General features: G+C 41.9%; 1 protein-coding gene across 1 annotated transcript in view; it reads right to left on the bottom strand.

Moving 5' to 3' along the window:
- Positions 1-2,780: 2,780 nt before the first annotated feature.
- Swap70 (switching B cell complex subunit SWAP70) overlaps positions 2,781-12,635 on the bottom strand; it is a 69,586-nt gene continuing 59,731 nt past the window's right edge. Inside the window, exons 9-12 of the mRNA XM_046438171.1 lie at positions 11,921-12,087; positions 7,276-7,474; positions 6,032-6,128; positions 2,781-5,729 (exon numbers count right to left, since the gene is read on the bottom strand). Of these exons, the coding sequence (XP_046294127.1) occupies positions 5,623-5,729; positions 6,032-6,128; positions 7,276-7,474; positions 11,921-12,087 (570 nt within the window). The 3' untranslated portion in view covers positions 2,781-5,622. The remainder of the gene's footprint in view (positions 5,730-6,031; positions 6,129-7,275; positions 7,475-11,920; positions 12,088-12,635) is intronic.

The raw sequence follows: 12,635 nt of genomic DNA on the forward strand, positions 1-12,635 counted from the left end.
AGCTGATTTCTAGGGACCAGCCAGTTTTAGCATTCTAGAGGCTTCAGCCAACACACTCACAAATCTTGAGTCTAAAGTTAAGACTTCTTTAAGGTCCCTCCCCTCCCAGTACTTGGGGGGGAGGCATGGGAAACCAGGGACGTTCTACCATTGAATTATATCCCCAGCCCTTTTTGAATTTTTGAGACAGGGTCTTGCTAATTTGCTGAGGCTGACCTTGAACTTGTGATCCTCCTGTTTCAGTCTCCTATATCACTGGGATTACAGGCATGCACCACTGCACCCAGACAATAGGCTTTTTAAAAATTAATAAATTGTGATTTAGTCTTATAATGGAATGCTTTATAACACTTGCTGTCAGCCAACAGACATCTACGTATGTAACCACCACCATTTCCAGCATGCCAGAAATCTCCCTTGTGCCGTTTCCCACCACCACCACCACCCACCCTAGGTAACTTCTCATTACAAAATCCACAGATTCATGTCTCAACTTCTGGAAAGGAATATAAGTGGAATCATATAGTGTGTGCTATCATGTGTGGCTTTTGCTCCAGAGGATGTCTGTGGGATTCTTCCATGTTGCTGCATCTCTTAATAACAGGTTCTTTTAACTGAAGTGTAGTATCCATAGGTCATTTGCCTCTGCTAATGGAGATTTGGATTGGTTATGGTTTGGGGCTATTTTAAACAAAGCTGCTATGAATTCTCTTATATGAGTCTTTGGTGGTCACAGGTCTCATTTCTCTTGGGTGGAACTGTTGGGCCGCAGGTAGTTGTCTTAAGCTTTAGTAGATGTTGCTGAATAGCCTCTGAAAGTTGAAAGGTGACTTTTACAGTCTTGAATTGAACATAAAGGAGTAGTGGGTGTGAGAGAGAAAACAGGTATTCCTTAAGAACACCTCAATATTCTCAAGATTGGTTCTTCCAACAAATTGTGCACACTGACTCCACACTGGCAGGAGCTGTGGAGCCAGCACCTCTTTCTGGAGGCCGAGCATTGTTCACCTGACCCTTGCCCCATTGGGGCAGTTGTACCTGTTGGCATTATTTTGCAGGTAAAATTAGGGCTTTGCCAGTTAGGACAAGCACCTGTGCAGTGCAGGACACCTCACTGCCCAGGCGGCAAATATTCACATTCACTCCTCACCAGCAGAGCCCTCAGACCCGCCCTGCGCCTCACACTCAAAGGGGAGAACTCAGGGCCAAGGCAGCTCCTACCCTTCACACCTAAGCATCCCATATCACAAAGACTTTAAAACATACACAAAGCTCTTGTTTATCATGTGCATGTACAAATGTGTGACAATAAATCCCACTATTATGTAAAATTATAATGCCCCAAGAAGAAATTTGGAGAAAATAAACCTGTCACATAAAACCTACAGAGCAATTCCTTTCTGATCTCTGTTGAAAGGCCTCCGTTTCTGCCCAGTGCCCCACTCCAGGTTCTCTGCCAGCTCTCAGAATGAAGTCTCCCTTCCAGGGGGGCCCCATTTACACTGAAGGGTCAGCGACTCCCAGGACTTAGTCCTTTCTCTGCTAAAACAGAAGACCAAGGACTAAGTTATTTATGAAGAAGAGTAAGCTGTCCCTCACAGTTCTGAAAGCTGGAAAGTGGCACGACATCTGGTGAGGGGCTTCCCGCTGCATCACCCCAGGGTCAGAGGCAGGACAGGAGATGAGAGAGGGCCCAGGATGCTTTTATTACAAATTCACCCTCATGATATGGGACCCTCTCTCATGATAACACTAATCCACTCACTCGGGCAGAGTCCTTGTGGCCTGATCACATAGTGTTAAGTACCACCTGCCAATAATATCTACTAAAGCTGGGGACAAAGTTTCCATTAGAAGCACCTTGGGGGAGACATTCAGACCACAGCAGACCCAGTGGGGGAAACCCTGACTCTAAGAGACTATTGTATTCTGGATAGCACAATATCCATAGAGATTTCTATAGAAAGTTGAATAAACTCTTCCAGGTGTGCTCCACTTACACCAAAGTGATCACTGTCAACGCCTAGGACTCTTCAAAGGGAAACCCTGACTCCCAAAGCCTGCTGTGTTCTAGACAACAGAACCGGCCTTTCTGCAGAGCAGGATTTCTTAATCTCATCATTACTGACATTTTAGGCCGGATAATTCAGTTACAGGGAGCTGGTGTGCACATTGTAGGAGGTTTTGCAGCATTCCTGGCCTCTCCTACTAGATGCCAGCAACACTCCTACCACCTGTGAAAACCCCCCCAAAAAAGAAAAAAAAATCCCTCCAGACATTGCCAATGTCCCCCAGAGGGCAAACCTGCTCCTGGTTGAGAACCACTGTTTATAAAGTGTTTATAGAAACACCAACACCAACTTCTCCTTCTCTCCCTTGCTCTAAAAGGGAAAGATCAGCTTCCCAATACGTAATCAAGCTGAACTGAGTGGGCTTGCTTCACCCATTGCAGGCGTTTTAATGTAGGCAACCACGTAAAACAAAACAAAAAACCACATTGTTTATTCTGGTGAAGGAAAAACTGAAAGACATGGAAAGAAAATCTGAGAAAACAAAGGTAAGGGGATTTGGAGGTAAGAGCAACAATGAGGGAGAGATCATCTCTGTAAGTTCCCGCTTGTGAGCTGACACATCACCCATGGTTTCCCCACATTCGTGACTCAAAACACCAAACAAGAGCTAACTTCTGGGGGTCTTAACCCTAAACTCAGTGTTTTCAGGAAGTGTCCCAAAACCAAAGTCCATTTCATTATATGAAAATACACATTCAGACACACAACTGTACCCCATTGTTTTATTAAACCAGACAGTTTAAAATGTATGATGTTCTGGCACATTTAATTTTCTTACTGGGTCCATTTTACTACAAAAACAAACAACAAACAAAAAAAATATAAAAAACTTTTAATATATCTTAGAAAAATTAGCAAAAAAATTAAGAAAGTTGAGCATATTACATTACACAATGTTTAGATAATGATGTTTGAAAATTATATTTTGTTCCCTGTCCATACTGCAAAAAACAAAACATCTTTTTAAAACTTTTTTCAGGTATAATTCCTGGAAATGATCATGTCTACGTATTAAGGAAAAGGCCTGATTATGACAAGCATTCAAACACTCCTGAAATTTTCTGTACAGTAATTACAAAAGTAAAACCAAGGGGTCTATAGGTATTTTGACAGCTGAAACCATTTTAAATATTAGGAGGAATTTGATTAATATAAAAATATCATCCCAAATAGGATTGACAGAGTTCATTTCTGTGCTGCTGTTTTACCATTGTTTAGAGGGGCTCTTCCCTCCTGGATGTAGTGCCATGGAAGCCAGGATGTCGACACTATGCAATAAATACAAACTTTTTGCACCATCCTAGGAGTGACTGCTTAGTCAAGTCAAGGCCCACATGTGCCCAGAAAACAAGCAATCTTCAGGCTCATGGCCCAGGCCACAAAGTGAGGTCCACTGGAGACAGGAATGGAGGAGCTAACCCCAGGTCATGTTTTCATTTGCAGCTATGCAACAAGCTGGATTTTAAGAAGGGACATTCTGCAAGGATATATATGGCCTATCTCAGCACTTCCCCAAAGCAGAAATTCACACATTCCACCCACCCCATGCACAGGCTATCCAAGTCCACACTGTTTCTACTCCAGAGATGTCACATGGCTCATTGGCTTCTTTGTAAAATATCTTTTCCTCATCCGTTATGAGGGAGATTGGGGGTCCCTAGTGTGATAAATCAAACCACAAGAAAGGTTCCATTCCCGTTGGTCTAATATATCTGCCAGTGACAGAATAAAATAACAATACTTATAAGTGGCTCAGCAGAAAACAATACCCAAAATATATGTTACATTTGGAAGGCATAATATAAAAGATATTTTAGATAAAAATCTAATTTTATAAAGACAACTATAAGAGATCATTAAATAAAGTTATATTTTTATCAAACAGTCCTTAAGACAAATTTCTAAAGACCATTTCACTGGCAAATATTTTCCAGTCATAAAAGATATGTGGAATTATATTCCAGTTTCCACTCATGTAAATAAATACATGCACTGAAATCTCTTAAGACCATCCACTCTAGATGTACACATCTTTTTAGAATCGCTTCCTCACTGCTGTTATGCAACCACTTCAAGAATGCCCGAGTTCTTCTTCATGTAATGCTTGTTGGCGAGGACCAGAACCATGAGGCTGAATTCTGCCTTTGTGTGACAACTGAATTACCCTTGTTTGTTCTTTCCCCCCCACCGCGCCCCTTTTCCTTCTTTTTTCAGTACTGGGGACTGAAATCAGGGGCACTCTACCACCAAGCTGCATTGCCAGCCCTTTTTATTTTTTTTATTTGGAGACAGACTAGCCTCAAACTTGTGATCTTCTTGCCTCAGCTTCCTGAGTCCCTGGGGTTACAGGCACGTACCACCACACCCTGCTACCCCCATATTTATGCTTTTCAATTTTAAGCATCATGGCTTTCCATGAAGTTACTGATGTTTATAAATTAATAACTAGTGTTGGAAGGCTTGACTTCATAAATATTCTTACTCAAAAACAAATTATACATGGGAAACTTCCTCAATTTTCTTTTTGAATTAGACTCTGATCTCAATTTCCTTGCTGCACTTATTTATACTGGATATTTCTTCCCTGATACACACAGGAAGGGAAAAGGCAGAAAAGCTGCCCTCCTAATGAGAGCTATGGTTGGGCTAATACAATGACATGTTATCATCCTCATGACATTTTCCCCCCTTTATAACATTTTAAATCTAACTACACACATATGGGCAACTTCCCACTGCCCATGTGCATATAATCTGCTTTATAAATCAACAAAATAATTTTTATTTCAAATTAGCTTTTTTCTACACTCAACATAATCCTCTTACTGCATGAAGTACCCTAGTAGCACATCATTTGCTAGAGAGAAGGAGAGAGAACACCCGAGATAGAATTAGGTTGAGTATGAGCCAAGAGGATGTTTTTCTTTGAGGTGAGGGAAAGGAAATGGGAATGATACATGCCAAATGTATGATGCTTAGGGAAAGAACTATCTCAGTAGAAGCTAAGAAACCTCAATTGCCAGATCTATCCAGAAGGATGACTGAGAAATGGCAGAGACTCCATGACCTATCCATCAGAGCACCTATGGTCAAAGGCCTGCCAGTTCAACTGGCACGGATGCCAAGAAGACAGGCCAATCTCACTTAAAACACACAAAGAAGGAAACATGCTGCCAAAGGAAGAGCTGGCACCCAGTCCAAAGAGGTTCTGACTCCCCAGAGATATTGAGCACTCAGACCCCATGCTCTCAACCCTGCAGATACAGAGCTGACCATGCTCTGCCTCTCTCAGAAGAGAATCTGAGCCTAATGCAATTTTCAGAAGCTGAAGTTTTCAGAGAGAGTAAATAAAGAGCTTGACAACATTGACTTTTTTTGTCCTTTTCAGAGAAGCTTGCATTTGCAGGAAGGGCTCCTTAGCACACTGACCCCATTAGAGGCACCAAGAAAAGAGTTAGAAGCAGCGAAGCAAGTTTCTTTTGTCTTTAGCATAAAGCTCTCCAGCCACACTTGGCATCTGCATAACTGAGGGGACTTCTGTCAGGAGTAGTCACTCCGTGGTCTTTTTTTCTTTCCAGTTCTTTTCTCTTTCCTCCAGTTCTGCCTGGGTAAAAGCGGCAGGTCCCCAATTAGTGATCAGGTGAGGGTTCTTTGAACCTAAAAGACAAACATGCTTTAAACACAGGTAGTATTACATTCTTCACTTTACATTATCATTTCTCCATGGACAAAATAGTTAACTTTTCACCTTATTTCTTCTCTGAGGAACATCTAAAAAAGTCATACCAGCCAAAGATGAGAAGCTGTGCATACAGGAGACTATCTGGGCCCAAGAGAAATGTACTCTAAACAGCTTAGGGCTTATACATTTGGGCCAAAAATGATTTTTAAGCACAATTCAAATACACAAATAAAATGAAATTAAAATTAATGTATGATTACTTCAAAAAACCTATTACCTGGTTCTATCAATCGAATTAATCCTTCATGATGGGCCACTTTGTCCTTCCAGCTCTTGGTCTTATTAGTTGCCATTTCTAGCTTCTTTTTAACCCCCTGAAACAAGAATGGAGTTTGGACTTTGCAGACACATAGTAAGTAGTTCGAGAATCAAATAACAACAACTAGTTACTTACTATGGGTTCATGGGTTATCTCATTAAACTCTGTTAAGAAGCAGGAACTGTTGTTATCCCAGGGTACAGCAGTAGAAACCAGAGGTTAAGCAACCTGCCTAAGTCACACAGGAGGAAGTGGCAGAGCCAGGACTAAAACCCAGGCCATCTGGTACTAATGCCTACCCTTCCACCACATCTACCACTCTCAGCTCCAAATAACCATTCACTGCCTTGTTAACTAGAATAATTCTCCCTCATTAGCTGGCTCCATTTCAGTTTTGATAGTAACAGGTGCTGGAGGAAGGAAGCTAGCACTCAGGACACTCGTGCTATCATCCCAGTGGGTTTTAGTGGCATCTCCCTGGAGTGACCAGTGCCTGGGAACAATTTCCCTGGGAGTTCTGCTGGCCCAGCAACTCAGCCACTTCTCTGCCACTGTGGTGTCCCCCAAGAAGGCCTGGATCACAGTGCTGAGTCAGGGACCAGGAGCAAGGGACTCCTGCTGTGCTTTGCCTCAGCCTGGAGGCAGTAGCTGTTTCTTGCATCTGCCACTCTTGATAGGTAATCCCCTGTTATAGTTTATAAGTATATATATTAAACTTTTGCTGCTCACATTACTATGTAGTTTCTGTCTCCTGAGTAGACTCTGAAGGATACACCTTATCTCTTATAAAAACTTCCTCTTTCCTTTCTACAGCTAAGATTCTTGCTACAGCTGTGTACTAACAGATAAACATTACTAAACAATCTTTTTCTGAACAATGTGTGTTCTGGAGGTGGGAGGGCCTGGGGATATAGTTCAGTTGGTAGAGTGCTTGCCTCACACGCACAAGGCCCTGGATTCAATCCCCAGCACCACCGCCCCCGCCCCCCAAAAAAGTATGTTTTTTTAAAAAAAAATTTAGTTCTAGATGGACACAATACCTTTACTTAATTAATCAATTTATTTTTATGTGGTGCTAAGGATTGAATCCAGTGCCTCACACATGCAAGGCAAGCGCTCTACCACTGAGTTACAACCCCAGCCCCCTGAACAATGTTTTTAAGGAATCAAATTCAAGAGTGTACGGTGACCAGCCCACTCACCTCATACTGCTCCAAAGCCTGCTTCCGCTCAAGCTCAAGCTGCTCCAGCTGTGCCATGGCCTCCTGAAGGGCCTGCTCCTTCATGACACGCTGGTGCTCCAACTCCTGCTTCTCTGCCTCTGTTGTCTGAATGGCCTGCTGCTGTACCAAGTGCCACTTTTCCAGTTCTGCCCTCTTGGAAGACTCTTCCTCCAACAACCTGCAATGCAAAGGAGACTCAGATCACCTCTGCCCAGGCACCACACCTAATCTAGCAGATGAGGGAAGAATTTCAGAAGAGAACATTCAAGGTCGTTCAATGTACCTCTTATGTCACAAAAAGGAGTGGGAGCCAGAGATGTTAGTGTTCACAAAGTTAGTAAACAACCCCCTATTTTACCATTTTTTGAAAAGAAAAAAAAAAAAAAGGAAAATAACATTTATGCAAAGCTGAATGTGTGCCAGGAACTGAGCTAAGAATCAAATCTATCTCTATCAATCCTCACAGTAAACTTAGGTGCTATTAATGTTCACATTTTAGAGTTGAAGAAAATGAGGCACAAAGGGGAAGTGACATGCCCTTTACAACCAGTAAAGAGGACCAGGCTTTGGGTCATCCACCTGCCAGGTGCAGGGGACCAAGTTTTGAAATTTGGTTGCTACACCTTTAAATGTTTCTTCACCTAACAAAGACCTATTAGCAAGGGAAAAAAAAATAAAACTGATAATTAAAGTAATACAGATGAAGGGAGAAAGAGCTGACTGACACAAAGGAGAAGAATAGATTCTATTCACTGAACAATTACTACATGCCAGACACTTTAACTTCATTATTGCTAATCCCCCAACAATCCTGCAAGGTATTATCCCCAAGTTATAGATAAAGCAATGGTTTACAACTATGTTGCATAGGTCATAATGGATTTCAACCTTAAGTATGTATGACTCCAAAATGTTATTTTCAATAACAGGCTACCTATTTGAGATTATCCAACTGCGTAAGTGTTTAAAAACATAAACCAGCACATAGCCCAAACCTGCACTCCAAGTGCAGATGGTATATTGAGATGCCAGGCCTGGTCAGGACACAGATCTCATAGCGAGCTACATGGTTTCAACTCACATGGCAAGTCAGTTACTACAGCATTCGCTCTTCAAGGGAAAAAGAATAACAGACCACATAGCCCTTGCCTGACCCTGACTCCTGAAGCCCCAGCTCCCACCCATGCCAACAACAGAACTCCCTCCAAGCCTTTCTCAAAGATGACTGTCCAACTGTGCTGCAATACCCTAGTCAAGGGGCCACTGACACTCTCATGAGTCAGTCAGTATATCTATGGGCAGCTTCAATCCTTAGGAAGTTCCTTCTTATACCAACATGAGCTTCCCCATCCACTATCCCTAATTCTACAAATGATCAATCTGCTCCCTCTTTGCCATGATCACCTTTCAGCACAGGAAGGTGGCTCTCCTTCCTGCTAAGAATGCCTCCCCAAGTAGACCAGATCCAGCCCAAAGATGGGGCCCAGTGTCCACATGCAATATCCTTCCTGAGACACACACTAGCTCCTTTCAAGTCTCTTGGAGTAAGATGTACACAGCTGAATAAAGCATTGCAGATGTAGTCTGAACAGCATACAGTTTATCCCCTCATTCAATCTGAATTTATTATACACCTTCCAAGTGCTCCTCTAGGAACTGGGATAAACAGTGAGCAAGACTAGAAAGGCTGTTTCTTCATTCTAATAATAAAGTATGGGAGGAAAATGGACATTTTCTGGGAGATTGTGCTGCCCAGAACCTGAATTCTGTCTCTCAGGTGTCTAGGGAATCTACCACATTAGGAATCTTGATGAGAGGTGGAACTATCTCCCACTATAGATGCCGCAGGCCAGAAAGCTACCTTTCTGCTCCTTGGAAACCAGGGCACAGGGAAGACAAGGGCTGAGCTTGGCTAAACAGATACCTCTCCTGGAACTTGGACTCAGAAACTATTGACACACAGAACCCAAGACAGTGCAGAATTTACTTTGCTGATGGCAGCAATATCTAGTGTAGAGTGGCAGCAGAAGAAATGGTACTACTGTCACCCAGTACCAATGTGTGGTGTCCTTTCTCAAGTCTGGTTTGAGCTGTAGTCCAGGTTAATGAATTTTCCCAGCCTGGTTGCTGCTAGTGTTCAAAGCCTGCCCACCTGCCTTTCTGTGGAACCGGTGAACTACTTAAGAACCTTTCAATAAATTATTTTATTGCTTCAGCTAATTCAAGCCAGTTTCTGTGGTATGCAAACAAACCCATGAATGAAGTCTAGTGCCTCACTCTCTTTTTGCATTTCAGGTTCCTCATTTATTTAAAAAGAAAAGAAAAGAATAGCCAGGTGTGGTGATACACACACATAGTCCCAGCTACTTGGAAGCATGAGATAGGAAGGTCACTTGAGCCCAGGAATTTGAGGCCAGCCTGGACAATACAGCAAAACTCTGTCTCAAAAATTAAAAAAAGAATTACCATAAGAGGTGTGCTGATGAATCAAATGTGATGATGCATGTAAGGTACTCACACGGCTGCCATGTAGCAAGTGCTGAGTAAACAACAGCTCACGTTATTACTGTGAGACTATTACTTCATTTGCTCTGGACACTTCACATTTATTAAAGCTGCCTAATAGTACCTGAGGTTTTGGCAACCACATCACAGGGAAGTGAAACCCTAGATCTTTCAAATGAACTGCTATTAGGCCAGTACTTGTTCTTTGATATTTTAGACTATCTTATTAGTCTAAAACTATCACTGTAGCCTGTCAACATCTTTTTGAATGCTTATTTTGAAATTATATACATGAAGTATCTTCCCCATCTGCAAATCAGATAAAGGAACAGAGAGCATCTTATACTGTGTGTCCACAAACATTATGCTAAACACTATGCCTAAAATATCTCATTTCATCTTCACAGCCCTACAGAGTTGGCAGTTACTTTACTTTATAGATAAGGAACTGAAGGCTCAAAGTAGTGAAGCACTTCTCTAAAAGTTTCATACAAAGTTTCATAAAAACTTTCATATCTGGGAATCAGTAGCCACACCTCACTCTGGAACCCAGTCCCTAACTGCCTTCAAACACATAGAAAAATATTTATAACACTTGGAAGACAGACTCTGGGTCCACAAGGCCACAGTAGGTAAAACTTCAATCCATCCATCCATTCAAAAAGTATTCCTTTGGGCACTCAGCATGTGCTAGGCACTGCACTGGTTACTAGGAATGCAGACATGACCAAGGATGCTCCTAGACCTTAGAGATCCAAAATTTCAGTGGGTAAAAGTTACAGTGGGACATGGCTCAGCCTCCAGAACTTTTCAATACTTGATTTTTCCACACATTAAAACAGTTTTCTTCTGAGTCTCCATTCAAAAGCACCTAGATAACCTTCAGGGTTACACATTAAAATTTTAATGATAAAAAAAATTACAAGACCCAGATGGGGGGCTGGGGTGTGGCTTAGTGGTAGAGTACTTGCTTAGCGTATGTGAGGCACTGGATTCGATCCTCAGCACCACATAAAAATAAAAAATAAAGGTATTGTGTATACCTACAACTAAAAAATAAATATTTTTTAAAAAGACCCAGGTGGTTCAAGTCAAAGTTATTACATTTAAACAATTTACTATAAAAGCTATCTTGGAGAAACTTAAGGCACTACAGAGAAAGGACCAAGTATATTAGTTCCAGGTACTTGGGAGAGTAAGGCAGGAAGGTCACTTGAATCTGAGAGTTAAAAAGTCAGCCTGGACAATATAATGAGATCCTTTTCAAAAATATATTTATCCTCAAATGTAGATATATTGTTATGACTTTCTTTGTTTTTTTCCTACCCAGGCCAATCCTGAGAAGCAAGGTGCAAATCCCCTCTGCCAATCTTGACAGTCAGTCTCTGAATCAGGCCCAGTACTCAGGGACTTCATGAAAGAAAGAACCCACATCTTAAAAATGACCACTAGATGGGGCAAATTTGTCCATCTCAAGTTCCAAAAACTAAGAAGAAAAATAATTTAGAAAAAAGAAAATAATTATATTCATAAAATAGGTTTTGTACACGAAGAAAAAGTTTAAATTTTGTACTGAACTTTTAGCTTACTGGTGCAGAGAGCTACATATAGTAGTTACATTTACATTTAAAATCATTTTGCTATTAAAACCACTTTGCTATTTCAAGTAGTACTTACTACAGTACTATTCTGAATGACCAAATGGAAACTGCACATGTACTCTACACTGTAGCTGCAACTCTGGCCTAAGCCCAGCCCTGTCCCTATATTAAGGGCTGTCTCTTGTCTGCAACACAAAAAAGTCAACTTCTCACCAAGCTGATCTGGGCTCATGGATATTCTAGAGTATGATTAACAGGACTCCATCAAACATACCCACAGACTGCTCTAAAACAGATAAGGTCCTTCTTTAGCTTCCTAAGCAAGGGTTTCAGTGCCCTAGGATGAAGAGAAACACACTAGTAGGCCAAATCTCCAGAGTCTATCCAGCCTGGACAACACATAAGCCCTGTCACTGCCAGAGTGAGAGCCTCCTCCCCTTCCACCAGTATTAGCTGACCCAAGAAACCATCAGTCCAAGCCAAACATGTAAGGCAAAGTCTGCAAACTGATATGGCACCTGGCCTGAAGTTTCCGCACCATCTCTTCATCTTGCCGGGCCTGCCTCTCATCCTCAAGAGCCTCCTGCAGCTTTAGGTACATGTCTTCCAGCTCCCGTACTCGCTGTAGATACTGTTCCAGTTCAGAGGACTTTTGGGCAACCTGTTCTTCCATCTGCTGTCTGATCTGAAGGTATAAAAGGGTCATGGTCATGCTGAAATGCAGGCTGACTTCAACTATGGGGAAAGCCTCCCACCCCACCTCTATCCTGGGAGCTGCCCACAGTTCACCAGTGTGGTAGCCCCTGCCTTCAGTTCTTGAATTAAATATGAAAAAAATGAGAGCACAACATCCAATTCCAGCTGTAAAAGACTCCAACCCAAATGCTGTGTTCCTGCTTTGGTATATTTTTCATACTTTTCACTCCACATTTTTTTTTTTTTTGTACTCAGGGGCGCTTATCCACTGAGCCACATCTCCAGCCCCTTTTACATTTTATTTAGAGACAGGGTCTCACCGAATTATTCAGGGTCTTGCTAAGTGGCTGAGGCTGGCTTTGAACTTACCATCCTCCTACCTTAGCCTCCCAAGCCGCTTAGACTACAGGCGTATGCCACCACGCCAGGCTGTACTCCACCTTTTGAGTCAAGCCAAAAAAAAAAAAAAAAACGTTTCCCTATATAATTTTTCTTTAAATTCTTTTCTGACAGCCACAACTTCTTTAACAACAGTCT

The sequence above is a fragment of the Marmota monax genome, unplaced genomic scaffold, assembly GCF_021218885.2.
Source record: "Marmota monax isolate L192 unplaced genomic scaffold, Marmota_monax_Labrador192_F-V1.1 WCK01_AAM20220418_F8-fsc00061, whole genome shotgun sequence".
NCBI lineage: Eukaryota > Metazoa > Chordata > Mammalia > Rodentia > Sciuridae > Marmota > Marmota monax.